Below are 27915 nucleotides of genomic sequence, written 5' to 3' on the forward strand. Positions count from 1 at the left end.
CTGCCACATCCGTCACGTTACGGAGGAGAACCCGGTACGTGCAGTACCTTTTTGCACCACTGTTCCCTGATTTTTGACCAACAACCGCTTACGTATGCCCTTGATCGCTCCAAGGTAGCATTTGTTATGAGCCTTTTGACTGGCCAAGCAGCCTCTTGGAGTATGGCCGTGAGCAATTCAGCACCTGAGCTCCGGTCTTCCTTCCCCGATTTTGTTCGTGAATTCAGATGCGTGTTTGATCATCCTGTGACGGGGAAGGAGGCCGGAGGCCAGTTACTTGACTATGTGCAGGGCCGGCAATCAGTCGCAAACTATTCTATTGGATTTAGAATCCTGGCCGCAGAAAGCGGGTTTGACAATCGAGCGCTTTGTTGTATATTCCGGCGAGGACTTTCACCCGTATTGAAGGACGAGTTGGCAGTTCGCGACGAAACCACGAACTTGGAAGAACTCATAGCCCTGAGTATTAGACTGGATAATCGTATCCGGGAAAGACGCCGAGAACGGGGCTGCGAGCAAAGCAGCCAACGCAGAGACATGTCAGGATCCGTGACTGACGCCGTAGCGGACGAACCCATGCAACTGGGGAGTGGTCGACTTCACCCAGCAGAGCGGCTGCGCCGATCTCGGAGTGGGGCCTGCTACTACTGCGGTCAAGTGGGACACCGCGTCGCCGGCTGTCCAGCCAGAGCTTCACGGGGGCAACAAGGAACAACGCTGCTCCGCTCTCTACAAGCCCCGGCTGATACCCCGGTCTCGTCATCTACACCACAGCGTGAGTGCATTCGGACGGGGGTAGAGAAGAGTATGGTGGGTTCTAGAACTGTCAGCCACACTAGGCTCGAACTTCCAGGGGAGGTAACGGGGCCAGGAAATACTGTTACAGTTATAGCGCTTATTGACTCTGGGGCCGATGAGTGTTTCATGGATCCTGGTATTGTTGAACAGTTGGGTTGTTCCTTAGAACCCCTTAGGGAATGTAAAGAGGTGCTGGATCTTGACGAACGCCTCCTGGCCGCTATTGAAAACGTTACGGCTCCGGTTGAGTTAAGGTTGTCAGGTAACCACGTGGAGCGTCTTCGTTTTTTTGTTATGCCGTCCCGTTCGGTACCCATTATTTTGGGACTTCCGTGGCTTAAGAAACATAACCCAGAGATCGACTGGTCCAAGCCGGCCTTGGAAAACTGGAGCGAATTCTGTCATGCTAACTGTCTAGTATCCGCCGACCGCGATAAACCTACCTCTCCGCCTATGTTTCTGGAGGCAATCTGCCTTGACAATGTACCGAGAGAATATCATGATCTTAGTAAGGTTTTCAGTAAGGACCGAGCCCAGTCGTTGCCACCCCATAGACCCTACGATTGCGCAATCGACTTGATTCCCAATGCGCCACTTCCTTCCTCCAGATTGTACAGGGTTTCGCAACCGGAACAGGCGGCCTTGCATGACTATATCTCTTCCTCCTTGGCCGCCGGCTTAATCCGTCCGTCGACTTCACCGGTAGGATCAGGGTTTTTTTTCGTCGAGAAGAAAGATAAGTCGTTACGGCCCTGTGTTGATTACAAGGGTCTCAATGATATTACTATAAAGAATAAATACCCCTTGCCCTTGCTTGATTCAGCGTTTGCGCCACTGCAAGCCGCCACAGTTTTTACAAAACTTGATCTTAGGAGTGCATACCACTTGGTTCGGATTCGGGAGGGGGATGAGTGGAAAACTGCTTTCAAGACCCCGCTGGGACATTTCGAATACCTAGTAATGCCGTTCGGACTAACTAACGCACCATCCGTGTTTCAGTGTTTAATTAACGACGTCTTACGAGATATGCTGGATCAGTTCTGTTTTGTTTATCTTGACGACATCCTGATTTTTTCACGCGATCTCAAAGAGCATAGGATTCACGTACGCAAAGTACTCCAGCGATTACTGGAGAACCGGTTGTATGTAAAAGCTGAGAAATGCGAATTTCACTTAGACTCGGTCCAGTTTCTGGGCTTCATAGTGGAGAGAGGACAACTTAGAGCAGACCCAGCTAAGATTCAGGCTGTGGTGGATTGGCCCTCTCCATCGTCTAGGAAACAGCTGCAAAGGTTCCTAGGGTTTGCTAATTTCTATAGGCGCTTTATCCGAAACTATAGTCAAAGGGCACAACCACTTACACGGCTTACATCTGATAAAGTTCCATTCCAGTGGACTCCGGAAGCGGAATTAGCTTTTTCTGAATTAAAACAATTGTTTTCTACTGCACCAGTGTTGAAGCATGCTAACCCAGAACTTCCTTTTGTGGTCGAGGTCGACGCATCCAGTTCAGGAGTGGGGGGGGTCCTTTCCCAACGCTCCCCGGATGACCAGAGGCTGCACCCCTGCGCGTTCTTCTCAAGGAGGCTTAGCCCTGCAGAGGTCAACTATGACGTTGGGAACCGCGAACTTCTGGCCATCGTACTGGCTCTACGGGAGTGGAGACACTGGCTGGAGGGAGCGAAGGAACAATTCATAATCTACACAGACCACAAGAACCTGGAATATATTCGTGCAGCCAAAAGAAAGAACCCACGGCAGGCAAGATGGGCTCTGTTTTTTACTCGTTTTGACTTTGTGCTGACTTATCGCAGGGGAACTTTGAATCAGAAGCCAGATGCCCTTTCACGCATCTATGACCACGCCACAGAAGCCATGGTTCCTGAACCTATTCTGCCCGAACGCTGCATCATGGGAGCATTGCAATGGACTATCGAACGGAAAGTTACCGACGCACTGGCCGGTATCCAAGTACCGGAAGAGGTTCCTCCTGGGAAATTGTTTGTGCCCCCTCAGGTACGCCCGGATGTTCTACAATGGGGACATGAGTCCAACCTCGCGTGCCATCCTGGAGTCCACCGCACGCAATACCTGGTGGAACAACGGTTCTGGTGGCCGGAACTCAGTAAAGACGTCTCAGACTTTGTGAGGGCTTGTGTCGCATGTGCCTGTGGAAAGGCGTCCCACCAAGCCCCTGCTGGGCTACTACGGCCCCTACCGGTACCCTCTCGCCCTTGGTCCCACATTGCCATGGACTTCATCACGGGGCTGCCGGTGTCAAGAGGTAACACTGTGATTCTGACCGTAACAGACAGATTTTCAAAGCTTGGCCATTTCGTGGCCTTATCAAAGTTGCCGTCTGCATTGGAGACGGCAAAACTGTTGATCAAGCACGTGGTTCGGCTCCATGGCATCCCCCTCGACTTGGTCTCTGACAGAGGACCACAGTTCGTGTCCCAAGTCTGGAAGCGGTTCTGCAGGGCATTGGGAGCCACCACGAGCCTGTCATCGGGCTACCACCCGCAAACCAACGGCCAAACGGAACGCCTGAACCAGGAACTGGAAGCGGCGCTTCGCTGTGTGTGCCTGCAGTCCCCCGCATCATGGTCATCACACCTAGCCTGGGTTGAGTACGCACACAACACGTTGGTCTCCTCAGCGACAGGTCGATCTCCGTTCGAGGCTGCTTACGGTTACCAACCCCCGCTGTTTCCATCCCAAGAGGGACAAGTAAACCTCCCGTCCGTGCAAATGCACCTTCGCCGAGCCCACAGAGTCTGGCGGGAGACCAGAGCGGCCTTGTCCCGTACTGCTGCCCGGAACCGGGCCATCGCTGATCGGCGCCGCCGCCCAGCACCGACATATGCCCCGGGAGACAAGGTATGGCTATCCACCCGAAACTTACGGCTAGCAGGCGGGGCCAAAAAGCTGGGGCAGCGGTATGTTGGCCCTTACGAAATTGTGACTGTGGTTAATCCCGTGGCCATGAAACTTTGTCTCCCGCCATCCATGAGGGTCCATCCAGTCTTCCATGTCTCCCAGCTCAAGCCTGTTGTCTCCAGTGAGTTAGCTCCCGCTCCAGTGACTCCGCCGCCTCCACGACTGCTCGACGGTGACCCTATCTACACAGTCAGAGAAATCCTGGACTCCAGACCTCGCGGCAGGGGTGTCCAGTATCTGGTCGACTGGGAGGGCTACGGGCCGGAGGAGCGGCAGTGGGTCCCCCGCTCCTGGATCTTGGATCCGTCCCTCCTGCGGGACTTCCATTCAGCTCACCCCTCGAAACCAGGTGGTCCGCCAGGGGGCGTCCGTTAAAGGGGGGGTACTGTCATGGTTTGGCTCTCAGGCGTCTGTTTGTTTTCTTTCCAGCACCCAAGTGATTGGTGGGAGTTTCCCACCTTAATGACCGCACCTGTTCCTCGTGGACAATCAATGGACTTTAAAAGCCACTGCGCCACTACTGCTGACTGCCAGATTATTCATCTTGCTCACTGCTGTGCTGCCAAGTGTTTATTCGAGCGTTTTCATAGTCTTTCATAGTTTTTCACGTGTCATGTATTACTACGTCGCCCTTTGTTGTACTTTGTAAAATGTTTGGATTTTAGTTTCCGTTCTCTCACCTAGACTTGTAGTGTTACCTTTTACGTGTGCGCTGTTGGCCACGTTTTCTTAAGTTGAACTTTCTATTTCGTGTTGTATGATGTTTGTTGTGAATCCTTGCTTTTTGTAAGCAAGTGTTTTTCGTTAATCACTATTTTTCTCCTTGCCTTTTGCAAGTGTTTTCGGTTGAGTTGTTTTTGTACTGGTTGTCTGACCAGCTTTTTCGGTTGTTTGTTTCCGCGCATCTCAGCGGAATAAATTCCTTATCATCCTTCCTCTGGTCTGCGTATTCTGGGATCCACTCTCGCCGGCTACCCCGGCCCCCCATAACATGATTTTTCGGAGGTTGAAGGTGACATGAGTAGAGATGTGCATGTGAATGCTTTTGTACATTTATGGTCAGAAAACCTCTCAATGGCATCTTCAAGCACAAATGTAGCACATATGGAAGGAAAATAACGAGAACATTCTTAAAATAAACTGTGCTGTATTGTTAATACTTTTACTATTTACAGTTTTCTGCAAAGTATAAATCTTCAGCACTGGATTGTGCTGCCATGATTGTGAGGTTTTATAGGGAGCATTTTATACAAGTCAGTTATGAGGAGACACCTGACACTAGTTTACACGTGCTGGTAGCTTCCTGCTTTCTCAGAGTTTCAAGCTGCATACATGAATGCGATTAGTGACAGCTGCTGCAGCACGGCGCACGACCAAATAGTTTGACAGGGGGCGGTGGGAGGTGTGGTGAAGGGTTTGCCAGTGACAGGAGAGAGAGCGAGAGCCACCTCCGTGTGATCACGGATCTGCTGCATTTCTCCACAATGCCACCCCCCTCTCCTCCTCTCTATCTCTCTGTAAACAGAGCTCACCGGTTGAGCTCACTCTCTTCTCCGCTCCTCTCATCTGCTCTCTTCTCTCTCCTCAGTGAGGATGTCATCCTCAAATCTGATGAACCAGCGAAGCTCTCAGTCTAGCTGGTGGCTTCTGTCAGAGACCCCACATGAACGGGTGTACCGGACAAGGAGGTACCGTGTTTAAGGAGCAACCGGGGAAAAAGGTTTCAAGCTGCAGCAGCCTGAGTAAGTGCTGTACTGGTTTACTTAAAATAGCTGGAAACAGGATCAGATCCTTGAATTTAACTGCATAGTATTGTTTTGTGCGCCATCCCAGTTTGCTGTATCTATTGCCTGGCGGATTGATTGATTGATTGACACCACTGTATAATGATCACATAGTGTTGTTGCAGCAGTCCTCTGCAGCAGCCCTGTTGTTTGAAGAGTGAGCTTTCCTTTTTGGTCACGACAGAGACGTTTCGTCTTGGTTTGCTTCTTAGCTCACTGCTCAGCTTACTGTTGCGTACACTTACACAGATTGCCATCACTCCCGGAGGTGGCGTTTAGACTGCTTCCACTCTGTCCGTTTGAGCTCAAATTACACCCATCCATCAATGACAAGGTTGAAGAAGTTTTGATTATGAAGTCAATACGGGCTTTGACCCTCACACCGGAAGATTCAAAATAAGTGATGATGGTCAGTAATCCAGTTAGGCTTGAAAAGTCCGAAGGAAAAAGTGACAAGCTGAAGACTGCGGTTACTATGGTAACAGCGGGATTGCAAAGGGTAGTGGAGAGATAGCTTGCGACTTCGCTGGTGCTTATTCAGCTTGATCACAAATGACTGTACATTTTCAATCAACTAAAAAATGGCAGTGATAGTGTGAGTGCGGGAAAGAGACACTTGTTGATGTAATAATGAGGTGATACTGTACAATTGACACATGGAGTTGGAGTTACTGTATTTTATTTATTAAATTATAATTATTTGCTTGTGTCTTGTTTTGATGTTTCATTCCATGTTAGTGGTGCGAGAAATTGCCAACTCCACATCCATAATTGTTGTGTACGCATTATGGATCAGGTTATATCATGTGACGAGATGACAGAGAAGAAAAATGGAACATTCTATGTTCTCAAGTGTTGTTCTGTCCAGGGCTTCTTTTAGAAACCCACACCTGTCCTGTTTTCCATTGGAATTGATGATGGCTGTGGAAGTACAATCATGGGACACTTGATTAGTGTCCATATTGTAATTGACAGAAAGGTGAGGATGATAATAATAATAATAATAATAATAATAATAATAATAATAATAATAATAATAATGCGATTGGCTGGCAACCAGTTCAGGGTGTACCCCGCCTACTGCCCATAGCCAGGTGAGATAGGCTCCAGCACCCCCCGTGACCCTTGTGAGGAGCAAGTGGTTCAGAAAATGGGTGCTGGAGCCTATCTCAGCAGTAAACTCGATGGCATGTGCAGAGGGCGAAGTGAAAGCTCAAACTTGAGTATCCAGTAGTGGGACTGCTCGGACAGCCTTTGAGAGTTATCTGTGCAACAGCAACAACAGTGAATTTTTTGATTGGCTGTTCCCTTTACAGCCCAAACAGCAATACAGAACTTGGGCCACACAGCAGAACGGGATGTAACCCTTTTCTACTTTCCTCCTCCTCGAAATCTCTGACTCACACGCCAACACATTATTCAACCCACCAAAAAGAACCTCCTCAGCGGTGACTATGGTGAATGTTTTTGTTCCGTTGTTGATGGCATCTCATAAATAAACTATGTTTGAGGAACATTTTAAGCATTGCTGTTTCATCACTGCCAAGCAAAACCAAAAATGATTAATGGGCCGCCGTTAACAGTCAAAATGTGAACTGCATTTCTGGCAAACCTAAAATGCCATAATCTTCGAACCATCGTCAATCAGCAATTAATTTCACTCCTTTTAAAGCAGGGATGTCCAAACTTTTTACTCTGAGGGCCACATTTGGAAAAATCGAAGGATGGAAGGGCCGCTTTAAAAAATTTTCAACTTTAGTTCATTAAATTGCGCCAAAATCAATCAAGCAATTGTCTATTGTTTATATATTACAGTTAGTTTGAAAACATATATTGTAAAATGAGATGAGATAAATATTTTAAACATTTTTAAAGCAGTTAATCTAATATGTTCACAATTCGTAGAAACAATTTTTGCGTCTAAAAATGAATTACCAACTATTCACCTGAGCGTTAGGTAAACAAATGTTCCCATTTTTCTTGTAACAAGTTCAATTGTATCTTTTCATAGAAAATCTAAAATGAAAATAAATACTATTAATGGTAGTCTCCACCAACTGTACAAATAGAGGCCACTGAAAAATGGTTGGCGGGCCACAAATGGCCCCCGGGCCATAGTTTGGACACCACTGTCTTAAAGTGTTATGTAATGAGAAACACATATTTATCAATTATTCAAAGAGGGGTTATGATAATTCCTCAATTTATCAAGACAGTTTTGACAAGTCTATGCTTCTTACCGGTACTTGAACAGTTCGGGGAAAGCTATTTTCTGTTCCAGCATGGCTGTGCCCCTGCTAAAAAAAATAAAAAAATAAAATAAAATAAAGCAAGGTCCATAAAGATATGATTGGTTTGTGCACACAGGACTAACTTCAACACCATCTAACACCTTTGAGATGAAATGGAGCTGAAATTCTGAGCCAAGCAACATCTGTGTTATATATCTTGGAGTTTTCAATTCTCCATATCATCAAGACATCACGTTATGGTGAACAAGGAGGAGTATGGCCTTATAGGTTATCAGGTATCAACTGAAAAGAGGGCATGCACATTATGGGCAGAAAGTTATCAGGCCAGATCGCAAGAAAAGTGTCTGTCAAAAATGTTTGCAGAGGTGAATGTTTGCTTTCCTGACATATCTTGTCACGCACATGTATCACCCTGTACCTAGTGATCCCTAAGCGCAGTTACATCATCCCCATATATGGAAAATTATTCACAGAAGAAGTCAAAGTGATTTATTGATCTATTTTGCATCTAAAAAGTGCATCTAGTCTTTTGTTTTGACACGGAGGCCACTGCCTGTGATCTTTTGGACCGCATGTTGTTTATCCCCTGCTGGTCACAGACGGCGCACAGAAGACTGAACACTTGCACTAAAAAGAACACAGTCAAAAACAGAATGTTTTGGAGCAGCCAGCAACACAAAGAACGACCGCGTCAGTCCAGTTCCACAATGTCCTTCTACTTAAGACTGAGACGAGCATGTTACTGTTGGGGAAAGTGGGTGGAGAGCGCTCGCTTTTAATATTCTGTTCATCATTCCTCTGCCTTGCTCTTGATCACGCATCCTGCTAAATATAGCCGGTGGTGGTGTAAAACACTGTTATATCAACATGAGCAACCTATTTCGAGCAGTTCTCAGCTAAAAATAGGAGCTTGTTTGTTTTGCCAACTCAATAAGGATCTCTTAAAGCACACTAAGCATTCACTAACCAATGTGAACAACCTAATTGATGAAATTATTTGACATACTGCATTTTTTTAAATGTCAATTAATGAACCATTAGAACATTTTGTAAAAAAAAAAAAAAAAATGGCTTTGTTGTGGGAATGCTGAAGCATTATTGTGATTTTTATTCTTCACACTTTTTTTTGCCGTGTAACAACTCCCACATAATACTTCCAACTTGCTTAAAAAAATTCAAGTTCACCTCATTAAGGTGTCATTGGTCTCGTGCAGATTTTATGGTGTGCAAGTTGAAATCTCCACCCAATATTAACAACTGGAATTCTAACAGGTCTTTGTAGTAGTCTAGGTCACTTATTCCAAATGTTCCTCTTTTTGTGATAATGTGTCATGTTTCTCTCCATCAGAACAACAACCACCAGTCCTCTGTAACAACACCCCATTTGGGACCATCTCTAAACAAAATTGTCACAATTGCTGGACACATGTCACAGGTAGAGTTTCTTTGTTTGCTTCTTTCAGAGAACACAATTCTACAGTGATACAAACCAGAAGTGGGCAGAGTAGGCCAAAATTATACTCAAGTAAGAGTACTGTTACTTTAGAATAATAGGACTAAAAAAAAATAAAAAAATAATGCAAAGTAAATGTAGCACATTTCTACCCACCTATACAAAACTGCATAATTTAAAACATTTAAGGCATTAGACTGAATGGGATTATAAATGCAACTTTATTGACACTGAAGTGATTTTAAATGATTTGCATCAAGCACATACTACATCTACATAGATTCAACTGCCCTCAACTTCTTCTTTAAATATTTGATAATGGACATAATGGGTGGAATATTGTGAAATATACATGCTGCCTATAATGAATCTGTGGATTTGCTGTCGCCGTAATGTTAATAATATATCTGCAGGAACCTGTGGGAGTCAAAATCGTTAAATGCGGTAAAACTCTCATGATAGATTATTTAAAGTGTCGTTTTCATCTTTCCAGGTTGAGCAGGAGATCTTACTTGTACAAAGGAAGATGTCTGACCTTGAGTCAGTACTGCAGCAGAAGGACATAGAGTTGAAGGCCTCAGAGACCCAAAGGACTATTCTCGAACAGGACCTGGCCACCTACATTACAGAATGCAGTGTAAGTAGATTCAGCGGCATTGCATAAACTATATGTCAATATGTATGGCATTTTTATTTAGTGTAGGCCTTTTCATAAAATGTTCAGAGCAACATTTGGTGAGTCTTTTTTTTTCTTCCTCTGTTTATATCTGTGTGTCTATCTTATTGTGTACTGCTTTCAGAGCCTGAAGCGTAGTTTGGAACAGGCTCGTACGGAAGTGACACAGGAGGATGACAAAGCATTACAGCTCCTCCACGACATTCGCGAGCAGAGTAACAAGCTTCAGGAAATCAAAGAACAGGTAAGATAGTATAATATCTGGTCATTTTTTCAATGTTTATATACGATTGTGGCTTTTATATCCAGTAAGGTCCAGAAGGAGCAGGAGAGATTTTGTGAATTGACATTTATATATCTCCAAAATATATTTGGAAAAAAACTGTCACGTGACTAAAGTGTAGACTTGTCAAATTCACATTTTGTAATATTATCGCATTTATCATTTTGGAGTAATTTACAGCCAATTTATGCAGATGACTGCCATGTCCAGGGTTTCAATTGTATTTAGAAAAAGTGTCAATGACTGCTGGAAATCTGGATCCCATGGACCCAGAATTTTCTAAAATTTAAACTGATCCAGATTTTCGATCACAATATTTCAAAATTTTGCTGCATTTGGATCAGAATAATCCCAATCCTCTTGGATTGAGACTTCCAAATCCATCCCACCACTATAGGATCACAGACAGAGGGCAGTGAAGTCAATATACCAAATGCTAAAGGGGCGGCCATTTTCCCACTTGCAGTCCAATTGCTCAGGGAAAACGCAATATTACTCTGAATGCCGTGTTTAGACTAGTGGAGACACATACGACATAGTAGGAAACTTTTTGGGTTGACTTCTCCTTTAGATTGGTTGCTGTTAAATTTGGGGTTGAGGCAACTTCTTCTCTTTTTTTTTTTAATTTAAATTAATTGGATTATTTATTTATTTATTTATTTATTTATCTTGTTTTATTTTATTGACATTTGGGGAATTTTGATTTTTCCAGTTTTTAGAAAAAGTACATAATGAGCTTTCATTTCTTAAGAATTTCTCTTTTATAATATTAATCCTGGGAAGGGCCAGATATTTATTGATGAGTATATCGCTGACGTCGGACCAAAACCTTGTACTTGCTAAATCGTCACTTTTCAGGAGACCCCAAAACTGCATTTTGTTTCGACTAACATTGCATCATCAAAGAGCACAAGCCACTTTTCAACACCTTAGATTGGACATCAATTTGTAAAAAAAAATTACATGCACCAATGAGGAATGACCAAAAGTATAGCTTTTTGGAAAAATATTAAATTTGCTCAGTCATGATTTATGTGGTTTCAGCGACATGTAAAACTAATACAGTACAATGGATCACAGTCTAATCCGACCCCGACGTGGGATTAATTTAATAATAATAATAATGCATTTTATTTGCGTAGCACTTTTCAGAAGACTCAAAGACACTTTACAAAAAAACAAAACTGATAAAAACTACAGTCAAGAGAAAAATGTAAGTAGGACTTCTAAATATTCACAAAAGAACAAGAACAAAAATATTTATTTATAGAAATATGCTATCTTTGCTATTTTTCAGGATCAAACTGATCCAGTTTTGGGAGGGAAGTTTTGAAATGTCCAAACACTGGCTCCAATCTGCATTGAAGGAATTTTCCAGATTAAATGTGGTTTAAAATGCCCAAATTTGGATCAGATCTGGGTTTAATCCTGATGGATTATGTTTGAAATATTGGGCCCTGGAGATCAAATTCTGAAGTTTGTCTGCAGAAGCCTGCTGCTTGTCTGTGGGGTTTGGTTTCCTTCTCTTTTGTCTTCTGGGTTGGCAGTTTCACCGAAGTTTATTAATACTGTACTAATTGTGAGAGAAGTGATGAGGTGAATTGGTAAATGTGTTGGGTTACTGAATTCAAAGAATTTTTGAAGGTTGAAATAGAATATCAACCCAGGAAAATAGACTGACTGCAGCACTTTTCCAACTGCTTATACAAGTTGTGGCACACACGGCATCAAGTATTTATGCGTTGGTCCACTCAGTGTGCAAATCATGAAAACATCACTGTATGATGCACTGTAAATTTAACATGCTTGCAGCATTTTAATTAACAAAATCAACCGTCTTCAATCTGTGTCATGTACATATATGTAGGTTTATGTATCTCTTTAAATGTAGTTGTCAAAATGATAATATAAGAATATGAAGAAATCCCTACTATTTTATTATTTTTATTAGAATCAATGATTTTCCAAAAAGCAGCCTTTTCCCATCCAACTCTAGCGCTGGTTACCAAGCACGGAATACATTGTGCAGTGGTTGCTATGGTGATGAGAGCACTATACCTCCGAGTGAAGAGAGCTCTGATGCAGTGGGCAGGCCGGTCGTGATGAGATGCTGGGTCTTAGTTCATACGCTTTCAGAAACATAAATTTCATCCACTTCTTCATCCTGAAATCAGACAAGATAGTCTCTGATTTGATTGATAAACTATGTCTGCATTTCATCTCTTGTGCTGTGCATATATCACTGTACCAATTGAAGCTTCATTAGCAACATTTGCATGTGTTTTTGTTCTACTGTTGACACATTTACCTGTAGTCTTGTCATGCACATAAATGAGGGATTTTTAGAATTAAATGATATCTTTAAATTTGGTGCTGATGTCCTGCATATTAGGGATGTAACGATATCCAAACATCACGATACGATATTATCACGATGTGAAGGTCACGATACGATAATTATCACGATATTGTGTGTGTGTGTGTGTGTGTGTGTGTAGGTATTGGCGATATTTAAAAAAGGTCACAATATTGTAAAAAAAAAAAAGAAAAAAAAAGCTCATAACAAAAAAAGTACAATACTGTATTGTACTTTTGCACAATTAGCACAGATTTTAAAAATAAAAGGCCAAAACATCCCTAATGAAAATTAATTGTCACTAATCAATTAGCCACCAGAGGGTGCTAGAACTGCACAAATGGAAATCAAACTGACTTTTTTTTAACAGATGTGTTCCGTTTAAATATTGTGAACATGACAACGACGACGATATTGTGGCAGTTTTAATAACACAATATCACGATATTGCCATTATCGTTACATCCCTACTGCATATTGTGTCTGACGAGCAATGGTGAAAATAAATTACCAAAAAAGTCCAGTGTCACTTCTCATATTGTTTGGATAGATGTTTAAAGACTAATTGTAAAGCATAAATATGTTTGCAAACGGCTCAAGAGGTTTAAATTGGGACATGTAGGAGTGACAGCAAGTTCTAAAATGGTTCATGGATCAGGCGGCTAAATACTTCCTTATCTGTGGGTGTTGGTAATCCGCACTATACCGCTGTGTATGCAGGTGAGTTGCGACACCTTTGAAAAACATGTAACAAACTGCAAAAAAAATGTTTTCTTGCCACCACGAAGACGCGTTCAGGCCCCAACGGACTAAATCCGACATATCGTCTTTGATTTTGTTCTGAGATTCTAAAATTGCTAAACTGGTGATGATCAAAATGTTATGGCTCAAACCTTATATCAGTTTCTAGAGATACTGAGACCCCACTGAATAGGTTTGCAGATTTGGCAGCTGAGGTGTTGATTTTTCCTTGCCGCCATTGTTGTGCTGATATGTTTGATAGTGTTGGTACTAAAATAACTTTATTTAGACCAGTCTGGCCATTTGGAAATTCCTTCGTGTCAGATTTTGAATAACAGAGGTTACTTATGGCCAGTTGAATTCAGACATTTTCTAAAATAAATAAATAAATACATAAATAAATAAATAAAACATCTCCCAGGAAATTGCCCAACATATACTGTAACTGAAAATACTGAGAGGGGTTTTGTGTCTCTTTGTTATTGGGTTATCTTCCACATGGGACTAAAGTTGAAGTGTCCCTTATGATTATCTGAAAGAAAAGTTGTAGAGGAAGAGGACATCTAATCAAAAGTTTCCACACTCATGATTTGCAGTTTTTAAAATAAAAAATAATAATCTCAAAGTCCTTAAACTGCCATCAATCGTAAAAAACACATTCTCTATGCTTTTGTTATCTCGTCTTCTGCACAAGGCGGGTGATGATAAGTGTCACGTCATCAGCAAAACTGTGGCTGAACAAAATAGGATCTTAGAAGTTAGAACAAACAATTATGTGTGTCTTCAAATTTATGAGTCAAGTTTTCGGTTCATACATGTACCCATTTGGGGGCTCTGAGACCGGTATTTACACCAGCTAAATTCAGCATTTCATCTTGAAAAGCATCTGTCTCCCACGCACATCATTTGACTGCAGTGTTTGGCATTTTCATGCAGAAGCCAGCCAGAATTTGAACAACAAATAGTAACTAGTGAGGATAGATTTGTAACTTATGCAAGACAAACAACGGTTTCATTCCGGGCACATATTCAGAAGGTCCATCATGTGTGAATAGTATTGCATTTGTTTTTATTGCAAAAGTCTGTATGAGCTTGTGTGGTTTATCAAATACCATTGCCTCATTTGCTCCCAAGAACGTGTAAATATGTTTTTTTTTAATGTTTTAAGTGTCCCAAAGACGTATTTATGTTTTTTTTTATTTATTTTTTTTTATGCTAGAGCATACAGAAGGCTTTGATGCAGCCTCTCAACTGCTAAGAACGGTTGCAGAAATGGTAGTTATTACACAAAGGGCCAGTAGGTGGCAGCAGAGCAAAGGAGATTGCTGCAAAACGGAAACGGATAGAAATGTACTTTTTTTTTCCCCTGATGAAAGAATAGACTTTAATCCTTCTTTTGCTAGGTTCCATGTTTTTATTTCAACAGAGCACAATTTGATTCTGTGGGCGTTGGAAAATCAGTCAAAATCCAGTAAAACAGCCGGAAGTGAACGGGATTGCTTCTGTGAAAATGGCTGGGAGCGAATGAGTTACTTAAAGATGAATTCTCACGGGATACTAAATGAGTAATATCATGACAGAAAGAGAAAATATAGCTATTAAATGTAGCCCAAGAATAATCAGATGGCATCATGTTGACAATAGCATAAGATACAGAATCAGGTCGTAAAAATGGCTACCAAGAGGCCCTTTCGGGGTTAACCATATTATTGAAACTAGTAATAATTTCTTCCCCCAAATTGAATCCCCTCCTCAACTATATTAGCAATTTTATCATCGGCTGTTGCCAGCTTCACTTTGCCCTTTTCCGTGTTGAGCCTCTGAGTCAGGAGATGCTACTTTTTATTAGTGGGATAAATGTATGGATGCGCCATGTAACCCGATAAGGCGGCTGCTCTGTACTCGTAATTAGATCAAGGCTGTGACCAATCACTTTTTGACAGACACGTGAATTAAGTGACTATGGCGCTTCATGTTTACTACCAAACATTACTTGCTATCAAATTGTCTGAGAACAGTCTTGAATTGTACTGTCTGCAAAATTGCATCATGTTTTTTTCATCCTATTCAGTTTGAGCGTAGTTAGCATCATCACTTATGTATGTAACTGCTCACATGAATGATGTAGAAGCATCGAACAAGAACTTTTTTTCTCTGGATGGATTCAGGTCAAAAAACACTGGGACGAACAGTAACTTCTTTTCCATTTCTATTTCACGTGGTAGTTACACAACTTGTATAACTATGTTAATTTGACGATGTTTTATAAGTAACCTGACTGGGCAACTATCAAATTGTGTATAATCAGCTTCTATTTTGCCCTTTTTTGCTGTATTTCTTTAAACATTTTCTACATTTCGGCCACTGATGACTTGTTTTCTGTCCAGGAATATCATGCCCAGTTGGAGGAGATGCGAGTTTCCATCCGACAGCTGGAGGAGGACCTGTCAGCTGCTCGTCGTCGTAGCGACCTGTATGAGGCCGAGTTGAAAGAGTCTCGTCAGAGCAGTGAAGAATTGAAGAGGAAGGCTGGAGACTATCAGCATCGGTTGCAGAAGGTGTTTCATTTTCAATTTGGACCTTTTTATTTTATGCCGTAGTGTGAGGTTGAGAATGCTGTTACGGCTGTCATTTTCTTTTTCTCAACGGTAGTCATTATTTGAAGAGAAGCTCACTGTCACACATTTATGAATACTATATATTTTCACAGGCAAAAGAACAAGGAAAAGCAGAAGCAGATGAGCTTATCACTAAGCTGGAAAAGGTATTTTATCGAGCATGTTTACTATTGTGGGCTACTTTAATTTGCATATTGAAAAATTTGATTTTTTTTTTTTTTTTAGACCAATTCAGAGCAGCAGGCAAAGCTCCATGATCTTCAAGAGAAACTTGCCAAGGTAGAACAGTCTTGTTTGTAAATTAATAATACATATACTGTAATTGCTAAAAACAAAAGAAAGAAAACACCCTGATAGTCTTTCACACAAGCTTTGTTTACCATCTCTGACCTCATTCTTTCTCTTTCTTTCCCTTATAATGTGGCCTTTATGTCAGATTTGGCCCATTTTTGCAATCAAAAAACTCTCCTCATTGGAAAACATCATTTGTTCTGAATGGTCTTTTTCTCCAGATAAATATTCCAACTTAACATCCTTTTTGAATGGTTTGACTGTACAGTATGTTTCAGATACACAAGACCACCTAAGATCAGGTTTTGGTTAGATTCTTATCCGAATTAGTTACTGACCTGCGACTCACAGCTCCCCACATCGTTTCAGATTTTTGAGACTCAGTGCTCTATTTTAAGCCCCAATAGAATTCTAGCATGGTGCACAGTGTAAGCCAGCGCAGGGGCCACTTATAGACTTAGTTTAGGTATTTTCGCAGGTCCATGCACTGAAATGTCAAAGACTGTGGCTTGTTGAACACTTATCTGATTACTGGTGGCCAGGGATTCTGGAAATAGTGTTGAATTGCAGAGATCTGTTGGTTAACGGACATTTGGATCAGATAGGATGAAGAACAGCACTAGCAAGTTGTGATGAGCAGGTAAACAACAAATATTAAAGCACCCCTGTTCAGCGTTTCAAGCTTCAGCTCTCGTCTGGATCATTGAGCATAAACGGCTAACATCAAATAAACACCTCAAGGCAGGTCGATGGTAAATTATTTCCCTTGGTAGCCACAATTTCTGGAAATGATTCTTTTCCAATTTCATTTCTGCCACTACGGTGTCCGGTGGTCCTGCTGACCAGTTGCAAGGATTGCAGGAAGCCATACTATATAATCCAGACATACAGTTCCCATGGTCCAGGGAATGGGGTTTAGCTGCAGAGATTTGGGGTCATCAAATACTGGGTAGGCCCACAAATAATGAAACTGCATAGAATTCACGCCAATTTAAAAACATTTGATTTTTGTTTTTGTCCATCCCTGTTCTAAGCAGCAGTGGCAGTGCTTAGCAGAACTCAGCACCCCATAATAACACTGCTCATATGCATTATATATATCATATTATTCTTGATTATAATCTGCTTTTTTTTTTGTTTTTTGTTTTTTTACTTAACTGTCACCTAATCACCCTGGCTAGACAATTAGGCCTACCTCCTGTTGTCTTAACTTTGGTGACTTTGTACTGCTAGTGCTGACAAAGTTAAAGCGTTAACTCATTGATTAATCACAAAAAAAAAAATGGCATTAATCATGTAATAATGCAACTTAATCGCACTATTAATTTTGACCGCAGATGATCTTTTAGCTTGACAGCGGATGGTTATGTTAAAGGTATCAGAGGTTGTGTTTGAAAAATAAACATAACTACATGCTTTAAAGTGAAGCATTTAATAAATGTTTGCGCATGACAATCAGAATATTTGTTCATGTGCATCTACTGGGGTCTTTTTTTTCCCCCATTTTAAATTATGCAAGTAATTAACTTGTTTGAAAAAGAGGATGAGAGTGTGCAGTGGATCAAAAAGAATATTGAAGACATCCTCATAACATTAAATGTCAAAAGAATTAATCCATAACAGGTGCTTTTCAAATTTGGTGGGCAAAAAATGTTGATAAAAAGCCTTTTTTAATTAAGTGACTAATCGTGATTAATCAAAATTCTAAGATGTGGATAATCTGAATCTACTTTGTACACATACAGTAAGTATCTTTTTCAAAAACAAACATCTATTTTTTTGTTTTTGTTTTTTTGATGCAAGGGAAAATCGATCAACTCCGCCACTGACCACAATTTCATAGTTTTGCTCATTTCTCCACCACAATCAATATCTTGCTGTGTATACCTACTCTAATTCCATCAGCTAACCGATATTGAAAATGAGCACATCTGTGCGTTCTCCAAGCCTCTGTGTGCTCACAAGTGTCACATGAAATCAATAGTGTGCGAGAGCAGTTTGTTTGAGGGGAACGTTCTCAGCTAAATACGTAGAAAATGCCCAGTCATTCTGGGCCATATTGTCCCACAGCGTAAGAGGGAAAAAGGCGTTTCAGCTCGGTGCTTTTCTGGATGCACAAAATCCGGCAGATTCTGCCGGTGACTTTAGTCTGTCGTTTACGCATCATCGTGAAAGCTATGCGCTCTGGGTGGATTAGCACTAATTGGCCTTGTGTGTCAGAGTTATGTAAAAACGACATGTGTACTTCTGTGCCACATGATACATGCTTTTAGCATATTAGCATTTGAGCTATTTGCTTTTAAAATAGCAGCTGACCACAAGGCAGAATGAAAATGCTTACGCATCAATGTGCATCAGGATTTTTGCCACGTGGATTGCTTTATTATTATTATTATTATTATTATTATTATTATTATTATTATTATTATTATTATTATTATTATTATTATTTTATTTTTTTTATTTTTATTTTTATTTTTTTTTATTTTATTTATTTATTTATTTTTTATTCTAATTTCTACCTGACCACAGGACCCAGCGTGAAGTCCTTACCATTCTGCTTCACCACTTTCTGTGCTCAGATTGCTGTCTTCCTATATATAATAGCATAACAGCCGTTAGCATGTTAGCATTGTGTCAATTGTTAATGGAAATAGCACAAGAAAATGTTAAAATCCTGATCTTTATGCCTAAAGGGTTTCTCAGATGAGATTGCTATCTTGTTAAATGTTAACATAACTGTTAGCATTTGATCTATTCTCTTTCACAATAGTACCTCACCAAAGGGAACAATTCCTTATCTGTATGTCATTGTGTTCTGTACTGTTGTTTTTGTTCTGTTAGCTTGCCAATGTTAGCATTTTAGCAACAGTTATTCATAATTGGACCATTGTAAGACTTACTTTTTGTTGACACCGAAGTCTAAAAGGTTCCACCAGGAAAGCCCAACCCGCAATACTGCACATTCTTCACAAATGCGGGTTTTGAACTTGCAAAAGTTAGCAGGCCCATTTAAAATTTCCATGGGGACTTTTCTGGTTACTAGGTGTACTGTGTGATAAAATTGTTTGTGGCGAGCAAACTCCAGTTACCATTAGGAACCTAAATTAATTGACATTGAACATTTTTAGGCATTAAAATCCAGTTCTGAAGCTACAGACCATCTTCATAGCATGAAGATGGCCAAAGAGCGCATGGAGCGAGATTTAGAGAGGCTACAGAACAAGGAGGACTCCAGTGACAGTCTGAGAAGGCGTCTCCGTGAGACTGAGGTACACAAACAAACAAACCACCTGTGGGAGCTCATCTGGTTTTCCTGTTTTTTTTTTTTTTTTTAATCATGTCACATTACTTTGCAGTACTGGATAAGAACATTTTTGCTCATATTGTTAAGAAGTGGCTTAGTTATCTATAAAAACAACTGAGCAACACACCACTCCATATTCAAACTGTAGTCAAGTCTTTAATTTTAGACAAAAAAAAACATTTTTTATCTTATAAGATTCATTCATATAGAAAGCAACTTTTGAATGGCTGTTGACCACGGTCCGTGAAAGGGTTATTAAAGCAGGCTCATATATTAACGGTGTGCAGTTAAGTATGCAGCCAAATCGAGAAGACTGCCCGAACCTTCATGCCAAATTGCCAATAAAGTGAAATGTTTGCATTTGTGTGGGCGTGTACAGGATGGCAGAAAGACACTCGAGAACCAGGTGAAAAGACTCGAGATTGTTGAGCGTCGTGAAACCAAAATGAAGGATGACATTCAGAGCAAGGGCCAGCAAATTCAACAGATGGCAGATAAAATTCTGGTAAGCCACCTTTCATACTTACTCTTTGTAAATATACGGTATGGTTTGGCAAAATCTCACACTTGCAGTCTGTATGTATGTATGTACAGTATGTGTATAGCTATTATCTGTGTTTTTGCGATAATATGCACTGTCTAATACATTCATTTTGTGCAGGAACTTGAGGAAAGTCTGCGAGATTCCCAAGCCACAGCACAGCGGTTGGAAACCCATCTCAAACAGAAGGAGAAGCTCTATGAAGATAAGATTAAGGTTCAATACGTTAATGTATGCTCACTGTGAAATGAATAATAAAACAACAATAGAATGCAGGCCTAATTTTTGCGAGCGAGTCTTGCTTTCGTCAGTTGAGCTGTAGGTGTACATCTTTTCACCATTCTTTGTCCCGTGAAGTGATATACTGCTTTGGTGGGTTGCCTGGCAGGTATTGGAGTCTCAGATGAAGGCGGACATGGCTGATAAAGAAATGTTGGAGTCCAGTCAGGGCAAATATGAGGAGGAGGTGCAGGAGAAGTGCAGCATCATCAGTGAACAGAAGGCGGTAAGAGCTGACTAGCGAGGAAGTGACACTATTCCGGGCATATTTTCACATTTATCACACTGACATGGATTTCTTGTTTAGATTATCTGGGTTTGTTCTATGTAGAGGCGCAAAACACCCTAGTCCTTCGATCCATGTATACATTTTTGCGACACCGTTATTATTTCAAGTTCTAACTGGTAAAATTTTTCATTTAGACCATAAATGCAATGGAATCTAAGATGAACAGTCTGGAGCAAAGAATTGCTGAGTTGTCTGAGGCCAACAAGCTAGCAGCCAACAGCAGCATCTACACCCAGAAAAATATGTAAGTAGTGATTGCTGTCTGTATCTTTTAACTCCGCTCTGTTAAGTCCACCCTTTTCGGCATTATATCCTCCTGACTACCAGGAAAAAAATGTTGTCCAATCATGTTTATTTTGATATTCCCCAATCTTTGTGAAGTAACTGGAATATTGCAAAAGATTTTTTTTTTTTTTTTTTTTTTTTTTTAAAGAAGTTTTTACTTTTAAGCTATGATGTGTCCACTACAGAGGACATTTTTTTTAAACTTAAATGCTAGGCTCAAATATAGTTAAAATAATTCAACAATACTATAATGTATTCTTAAGAGTCGTATAGAAAATATGCTAACAACATTAAAGCCTAAACTTGTTCAATAAAAAGTGTTATGCACTTACTTTTCCTCTTCTCTAAAAAGTTCTTGCACTGAGGGAAGCCATTTTCTTTTATGATGCAATCCAAGGTAGCAAAGCCCCACCCCTACACATTTGGTATCATTGGAAAGCTCTGAATGTCCTCTATAGGGCACAAAAGGAGTTGATACAATCGTATGCATTGGGTGGGAGATATTCAGGTTTAAAAAGGTCCACTACAGAGGACAAATTTGAATTGCTGGTAGTCAGGAGGATATGTGCATGAAATAAAATCTTTGAGCAGCCTCTCCTCTTACTGAGCTTTGTACACCTTTGGATGTGTGGTAATGGCAGGAAAGCCCAGGAAGAAATGATCTCAGAGCTTCGCCAGCAGAAGTTCTACTTGGAGTCTCAGGCTGGAAAGTTGGAAGCCCAGAATGCCAAACTTGAGGAGCATCTCGAGAAAACAAGTCACCAAGAGCATACCCATAAGAGTCGGGTCTTAGAACTGGAAACCAGGCTCAGAGAGGTTCATCTTGAATTCTGTATCATCATCACGTTTCGCAGTGGATTGAACTTCAGTCTTTAAGATTTGCAACAAATAAAATAAATATTGTGATGGATGCTCCTCCCCTAAATGTGGATTCTCCCCCGCATCTGTCTTCCCAGATTGGACTGGAGCATGAGGAACAGAAGCTGGAGATCAAGCGGCAGGTGACAGAAGTGACACTGTCTTTGCAGGAGCGCGAAGCCCAGATCACCAACCTCCAGGCGGCTCGACGCGCTTTGGAAAGCCAACTGCAGCATGCCAAGACTGAGCTAGAAGAGACCACTGCCGAGGCTGAGGAGGAGATCACTGTGCTGAGAGTGAGACATGGATGGAAAAGGAGGAAACTAGAGATCAAGTGTTCTTTGATGCCGTGTTACGCAGGTGCTGAAATGTGACTGTCTCTCTTGTCAAATCTGTCAGGCACACAGAGATGAGATACAACGAAAGTATGATGCTTTGAGGGACAGCTGTGCGGTGAGTAGCACATTATATTTCAGTCTTTCCATGAATATACTGGTTGCCATTTAGTGATCGTGGTTGTTGTTTTGCATGTTTATGTGTATAAAATGCTATACAGTGGATACAAAAAGCCTTTAATGCGCTGTTTAAATGCCGGGTTTGTGTGATTTAAAAAAATGGGATAAAGATCAATCTCTTCCAAACTTTTCCCGTCATCATTGTTAACGATACGTTATCGCTGATAACCTGTATAAGGGTGGAACATGGTCGTGGCAGCATCAGGCTTTGGGGCTGTTTTTGCTCAGTGGGAACAGACAAGGTTATTATGTCATATGATAGAACAAAAACCCACATTTGAATCGACGTGTGTAGATTATTTATATCCGCTGTGCAATACTATATGGTGTCATTCACCACAATGAAACTGATAAAGTGAAGAGTCTGTAATTACTACTACTATGCTAAAGATGGAAAGAACAAGTGATACACAGTTCCAGATGCTACGGCACTAGACGGATATCTGCAATGAGTCTAGCACGCCTCCACTGTATTCCCTCTTACTGTTAATTTATGTACTCCCAGAGTTTACAGTAGTATGGAATCAGCACAGTTGAGGACGTATGGCAGGGGAGGGGAGTTGAATGATTTGAATGACAGCCATGTCAAAACTCTACTGATGATCACCACGGCATCCAATTCACTGTCGACTTCTGTACCAAGACTGAAATATTCTGATGCTGCTGTCAAGCTCCTGCCTCAGGGGAAAAGACGTTCTGATTCAACACACAACAGATTTATGTACATAAAAGATTTACTTCTTATGCCCTTCCCCCACCCGCTTGAGTTATGTATTGTACATGTTCTCCTTAGAGTGAACAATGGGGGGGTTGTAAATAGCCTCTCATCAGACTCCAACTGTGTCAAGAGCGAGCATAGTGAGCATGGATGATTACTAGAGTAGGAAGAAATGATTACCCTACGAAATGATGAAATGATTATGGATATTATTATGCTATTATATTTTCAACTTAAAACCTGGCTACTCTGTATGTTCTTGTGTTACTTGTAATCTCAGTCTTCGACATAACTTCTTACAGGTGATCACTGACCTGGAGGAACAGCTGACCTCACTGACCCAAGAGAATGCTGAGCTGAATCGCCAGAACTTCTACCTGTCGAAGCAGCTGGACGAAGCATCTGACGAGCGAGAGGACCGACTGCAGCTCAGCCAGGATGTGGACCAACTGCGTCGAGAGGTGGCTGACCGCGAGATGCACCTTAACAACCAAAAACAGGTAAGGTGCTGCAGTTGGTTGTGTTTCTCTGTAACCCCATTTGAGTGCAATAATTATTGGTAAATCTCACTGATTGTCCTTCACAAATAATTCACTAAATACATTTTGATGTTGTGCAGACATGACATATTGCACTGCATAATGTGTGATGTAGTTTTCATTTGAATTTATTTGTAGCAAATACACCACATTTCCAGTTTACAGTCACAATTCATTTTAGTTGACCACATTACAGATGAGATTGGTAAACTCTGATCCGGCTTTTATTTTCACTTGTGAAGAAGCTTTGCGACACAGCGTAACCCAGCAACAAATTCAATAAAGGATAGCAAAGGAGGCCTTTTTGTGTTCTGCCTTCATGGAAGGTTGTTGTTAATTTCAGTGAGACAAAGTTTGAGAAGGACATGTAGTTTTTTGGGTCATTGGAGTGCAGAGTCAGTCTAGCTCCATCCTTTATGTACCGTCGCTCTGTGGTTAGCACCTCAACTAAAGGGTGACTGACACTGGTATGGTGCAACTTAGCATTTTTAAACGGCTCTGTTATGTGTTGAGGTTGGATCCCAAAAAACGCAGACACAAATAAGACCTTAACTATTTATTTACATCAAGAGGCGTGGAACAAACTAGACTAGACGAGACACAACGAGAGTTGCACAGAGGGACAGAGGTAATAATCCGACAAAAACACACACCTCTCAGTCAGGGTTACATAGACAGCGAATTGATCTGATTGGCTGTGGCTAGTCATGTGGGTAACAGGACTGACATGGTATTATCTGATTGGCTGTTGACCAGATAAAGAGATTAAAGGTTCTTGACATCACGTAGCTTCTACATCACATAGCGTCTTACCAGTTGAATCGTGATGCTGGTTACATCAGTTCAAAACAGATACTTGTCCACACGGTCATGACCCAAACATAACCCTTGCATGACCCGAGTCATGACAGGCTCAGTTGAGTTGAGGTCATGGTTATTGCTCAATCAATCAATTAAACTAGTTACAAAAAATGCAACTCAAAATGATTACAAAAACTCCCTTTCTACTCAACACCCGCAAGGACACAAACACATGTAAACACAAGATAAAAGATAAAGAGCATTGGGTGACCTAAGGACAGAGTACAGAGCATCTCAGGAAGCAAACACCTCAGAGCTCACGAAAGGTTAAAAGGAGTTTAGAGAGACAAGAGGACCTGACACCATTAAGACCATTAGGACATCTAAAAACCAGTCATTTAAAATGACCCTGAAACACACGGGAAAACAATGCAATGATTTTTAAAATCGGTGGAATCGCCTTCTGGTCTTCATCAGAACACCGAGTTCTGTTATCATTATTTGTAAGGTAGCATTTTGGATGACTTTTTTTTTTTTTTTTTTGAGCGGGGGAAGACCAGAAAACAGGGCATTACAGTATACATCCGAATGGTGATAAAAGCATGCATTCGTTTTTTTCCATATTGGCCCAGGAGAGAAAGGAGCGGACTCTGGTTTTATTCTTCACGTGATTAAAAAAAAAAAGTGAGCAGACAGTCTAAAATAACTTTAGATGTGGGGTTCAAGGATATTTATTTTACTTTAGTTAAGAAATTATTTCTCTGGTCCTCACTGCACAAAAAAAAAAAAAGAACATTAGATTTCTCTGCTCTCAGGCATGTTTTTTTTTTTTTTTTTTTTTTTTTCAGCCCTGCCTGCTTGACGGTGGGCAGATCCTCCAGCTACGCACCTGCTGCGTGCTGATTTGTAATTAGCGGCTTTAAAAGGCAGCTTAAACCACTTGTTGGTTGTCAAACTATTTGCTTGCTCACCACCGTCTTCCAGTTGTTTATCTTGATTCCCTGATCCTGTTCCATGACGTCACCTCGTTTTGTTTTTAACCTTTTCTTGCCTCCCTCGGATTTGAAAATATACTTGTATTTTTGTAGTTCCTTGCTCTTTGTTGCAAGCTCTTTTTGTTAGTCTTTGTTATCCCGGTTTGTGTGCGGGTTTTCTGTCCTTATAAATGGGACGGTTATTTCAAGCAAAACAAACCGGTTTTCAAAGTGTGCAACATTTATTGGCAACGGTGAAATAATCTCCTGAAGACCAGTGTTGAAACTTTTAGTTTTGCTTCTCTACTCCTCGTGAAGTGCTGCTATTATTTTTACTTGTCTGCTCCTCCTGGGATTTCACGGAAAGCAGTTTTAGTGAGCTTTCTCACCATTTCTCCAAGCATTCCACCCACATTCTCTAATGTATCAAAATGCAATAATTGCATCGACAATCTCATAGCTTGCTGTAAACAGAAGACTGTTATGTTGTCAGGTAGCGTTTTAGTCTGCTGGTTTTGAATATTCGGCACCCAGTTGCCAAAAAACCTCCCCACAAATGTGCGCATGTATTTATATCAGCCACCGCTAATTTTTTTTCAGTACAGTCTGCTTTCCCTTTCCACCTCCCACTCATAGCCAGCCAGACGCTAGGTTTTCACTAACATACATTATGTGATATCTCCACAACCTGTGACAGGAGACCAAGACATCTCTCCCAGCACTGACAGTGCAAAGTGTAAACCAGGCAGCAGAAACTCTCGGAATAATTCGTAATTTGAATGTGTGCCGTTCCGTTTCGAGCTGAGAGAGCGAGGAGGCTGCGCGATGTGAGCACTGCTCCTGTGGGAGGGTGTGTGTGGGCGTCCAGTAGCGCGCTCCTCTCAGTCCTGCCGGTTGTGTAACCAGCAATGGGAGGAAGAGACGAGGGATGTGGTGCTGTGTGGGAAGGGAGGGATGTGTCATCCCCATCACTCCCAGGTCGTGTCAGCTGTGGAAGCGTTGGACTTCAGAGAGCTGCGGTGATGCTGCAAGACCAGCATGGGCTATATTTATCCCTCAACGTTTAGGATCAGCTCTTTGTGTAGGCCTTGTGATGTAAAAAGAAAAATGGCCTGTGTCAAAAAGTGTAATTTAAGACACCACACAGGTATTGATGATATTTAGAACACTATTTATGACAGCAGTTTGGGTCCTACGTGTTAATCGACTTAAGTCATTTAGTTTATTTTAGGCCCAGTGCCCTTTTTTTTTTTAACTGAATAATATGGAAAAATTCCTCCATCATTTTGTTGAATAATCTTGAAAATGTTAAGGTGCAGGATCCCTCTGAGTACACAGTTTTGCTGCTATCACGGCAGATTCGGCATCAGCATGGCACAACTGGACTTGATTCCTTTTGCTGGACCTTTCGAAAACTTAAATTAAATGTTTATTATTTTTATTGTAGCTTTCAATGTCGCTTCGGTATTGTATTGCTGTCTGTAGGAAAGCATTACGTTAACAATAGACTTTATCAGAAACCCTTATCATGCAATAGTGTTAATTTTATCAGAAATTTTAAAATGTAGTCTCAGTTATAGTACAGTTTCAGTCACGTTTGGTAGTTTTTAAAAATCACAATTATTCAACCTCATCCTGTTTTTTTGTTTTGTTTTTGTCAACTTTTAGACAAGAAAACACATCATATGTGCGGTCAATTCACAAGGAGATATCTTACAGTAAACCTGTATAAACACACTTTACGTGTGCTAATTTCATGCACGGACTTGAGTGGGCCAATTTCTGCTTTTACAATGTCGAGCACTTCCAACACCCTAATTTTACTGGGAATGAGGGGAGCTGCTTCGATTGACCAGGAGTCGGCTGCGTTCCATCCCACAATGCCGCAAAATGTCCTATTCTATCTGCACTAATCGAGTAAAATCCCAAGAAAGAAAACTCCACCCATGCACAAAAGTAGACTGACTTATGTGTGAAGAAATTCCAGATTTTTATTTTCAATTTTGTGGCTACAGCTGACTGAATTTACGATAATATCCATCTGACAGTATTAGTCCAAACTCAGCATTATCTTTTGTCTTTTTTTCTTTAGAATCTTGAAACACTGAAGACCACATGCACCATGTTGGAGGAGCAAGTCATGGAACTTGAGACTTTAAATGATGAACTTCTGGAGAAGGAGAGACAGTGGGATGCCTGGAGGGCAACTCTGGAAGAGGAGAAGAACCAGGCCGAGAGGAGGACTCGGGAGGTCCAAAGAATGCTGGACACTGAGAAACAGAACAGGTTAATAGAAAACACGTTGACAGTAATCCGCATGATGTACTCCAAGTTTATATATATTATATTTACATATGCCCATTTTTAACCGTTTTTCTGATAAACAGAAAGCATATTAAGACATGTTTGGTGCATCCATTATTTAGAAATCGGTTTAATTTGTCACACCAGCTTCAATAGGCCATGATCCAATGTAGTCGCTGTTACATATTCAGAGAGAATAATAAGTGACCTTCTCCACATTGGTAGGTAGTGTTTGCTATTAATGTTGTTGCTTGCCTCCACCTACACTCACTGGATGCAAAAGGCTTATTCTCTCAAGGGATCATCACTTGGT

The 27915-nt window shown here is 41.1% G+C and overlaps 1 protein-coding gene across 10 annotated transcripts in view; it reads left to right on the forward strand.

Annotated features, from left to right (window-relative positions):
- The first annotated feature begins 5174 nt into the window (after positions 1-5174).
- The window catches only part of citb (citron rho-interacting serine/threonine kinase b), a 39370-nt gene continuing 16629 nt past the window's right edge, over positions 5175-27915 (forward strand). For 2 of the 10 annotated variants that reach the window (XM_077520962.1, XM_077520961.1), the window contains exons 1-17: positions 5178-5480; positions 9123-9209; positions 9721-9864; positions 10028-10147; positions 15671-15841; positions 15994-16047; positions 16127-16180; positions 19324-19464; positions 19879-20004; positions 20161-20256; positions 20429-20545; positions 20743-20852; positions 21526-21709; positions 21850-22047; positions 22151-22204; positions 23287-23484; positions 27391-27584. In XM_077520962.1, the coding sequence (XP_077377088.1) occupies positions 9201-9209; positions 9721-9864; positions 10028-10147; positions 15671-15841; positions 15994-16047; positions 16127-16180; positions 19324-19464; positions 19879-20004; positions 20161-20256; positions 20429-20545; positions 20743-20852; positions 21526-21709; positions 21850-22047; positions 22151-22204; positions 23287-23484; positions 27391-27584 (1970 nt within the window). In that variant the 5' untranslated portion in view covers positions 5178-5480; positions 9123-9200. Of the gene's footprint in view, positions 5481-9122; positions 9210-9720; positions 9865-10027; positions 10148-15670; positions 15842-15993; positions 16048-16126; positions 16181-19323; positions 19465-19878; positions 20005-20160; positions 20257-20428; positions 20546-20742; positions 20853-21525; positions 21710-21849; positions 22048-22150; positions 22205-23286; positions 23485-27390; positions 27585-27915 lie in introns of all 10 variants that reach the window. The other 8 variants (XM_077520963.1, XM_077520966.1, XM_077520959.1 and 5 more) reach the window with 7 other exon arrangements.

The sequence above is a fragment of the Festucalex cinctus genome, chromosome 5 (assembly GCF_051991245.1).
Source record: "Festucalex cinctus isolate MCC-2025b chromosome 5, RoL_Fcin_1.0, whole genome shotgun sequence".
In the NCBI taxonomy this organism is placed as follows: Eukaryota; Metazoa; Chordata; class Actinopteri; order Syngnathiformes; family Syngnathidae; genus Festucalex; species Festucalex cinctus.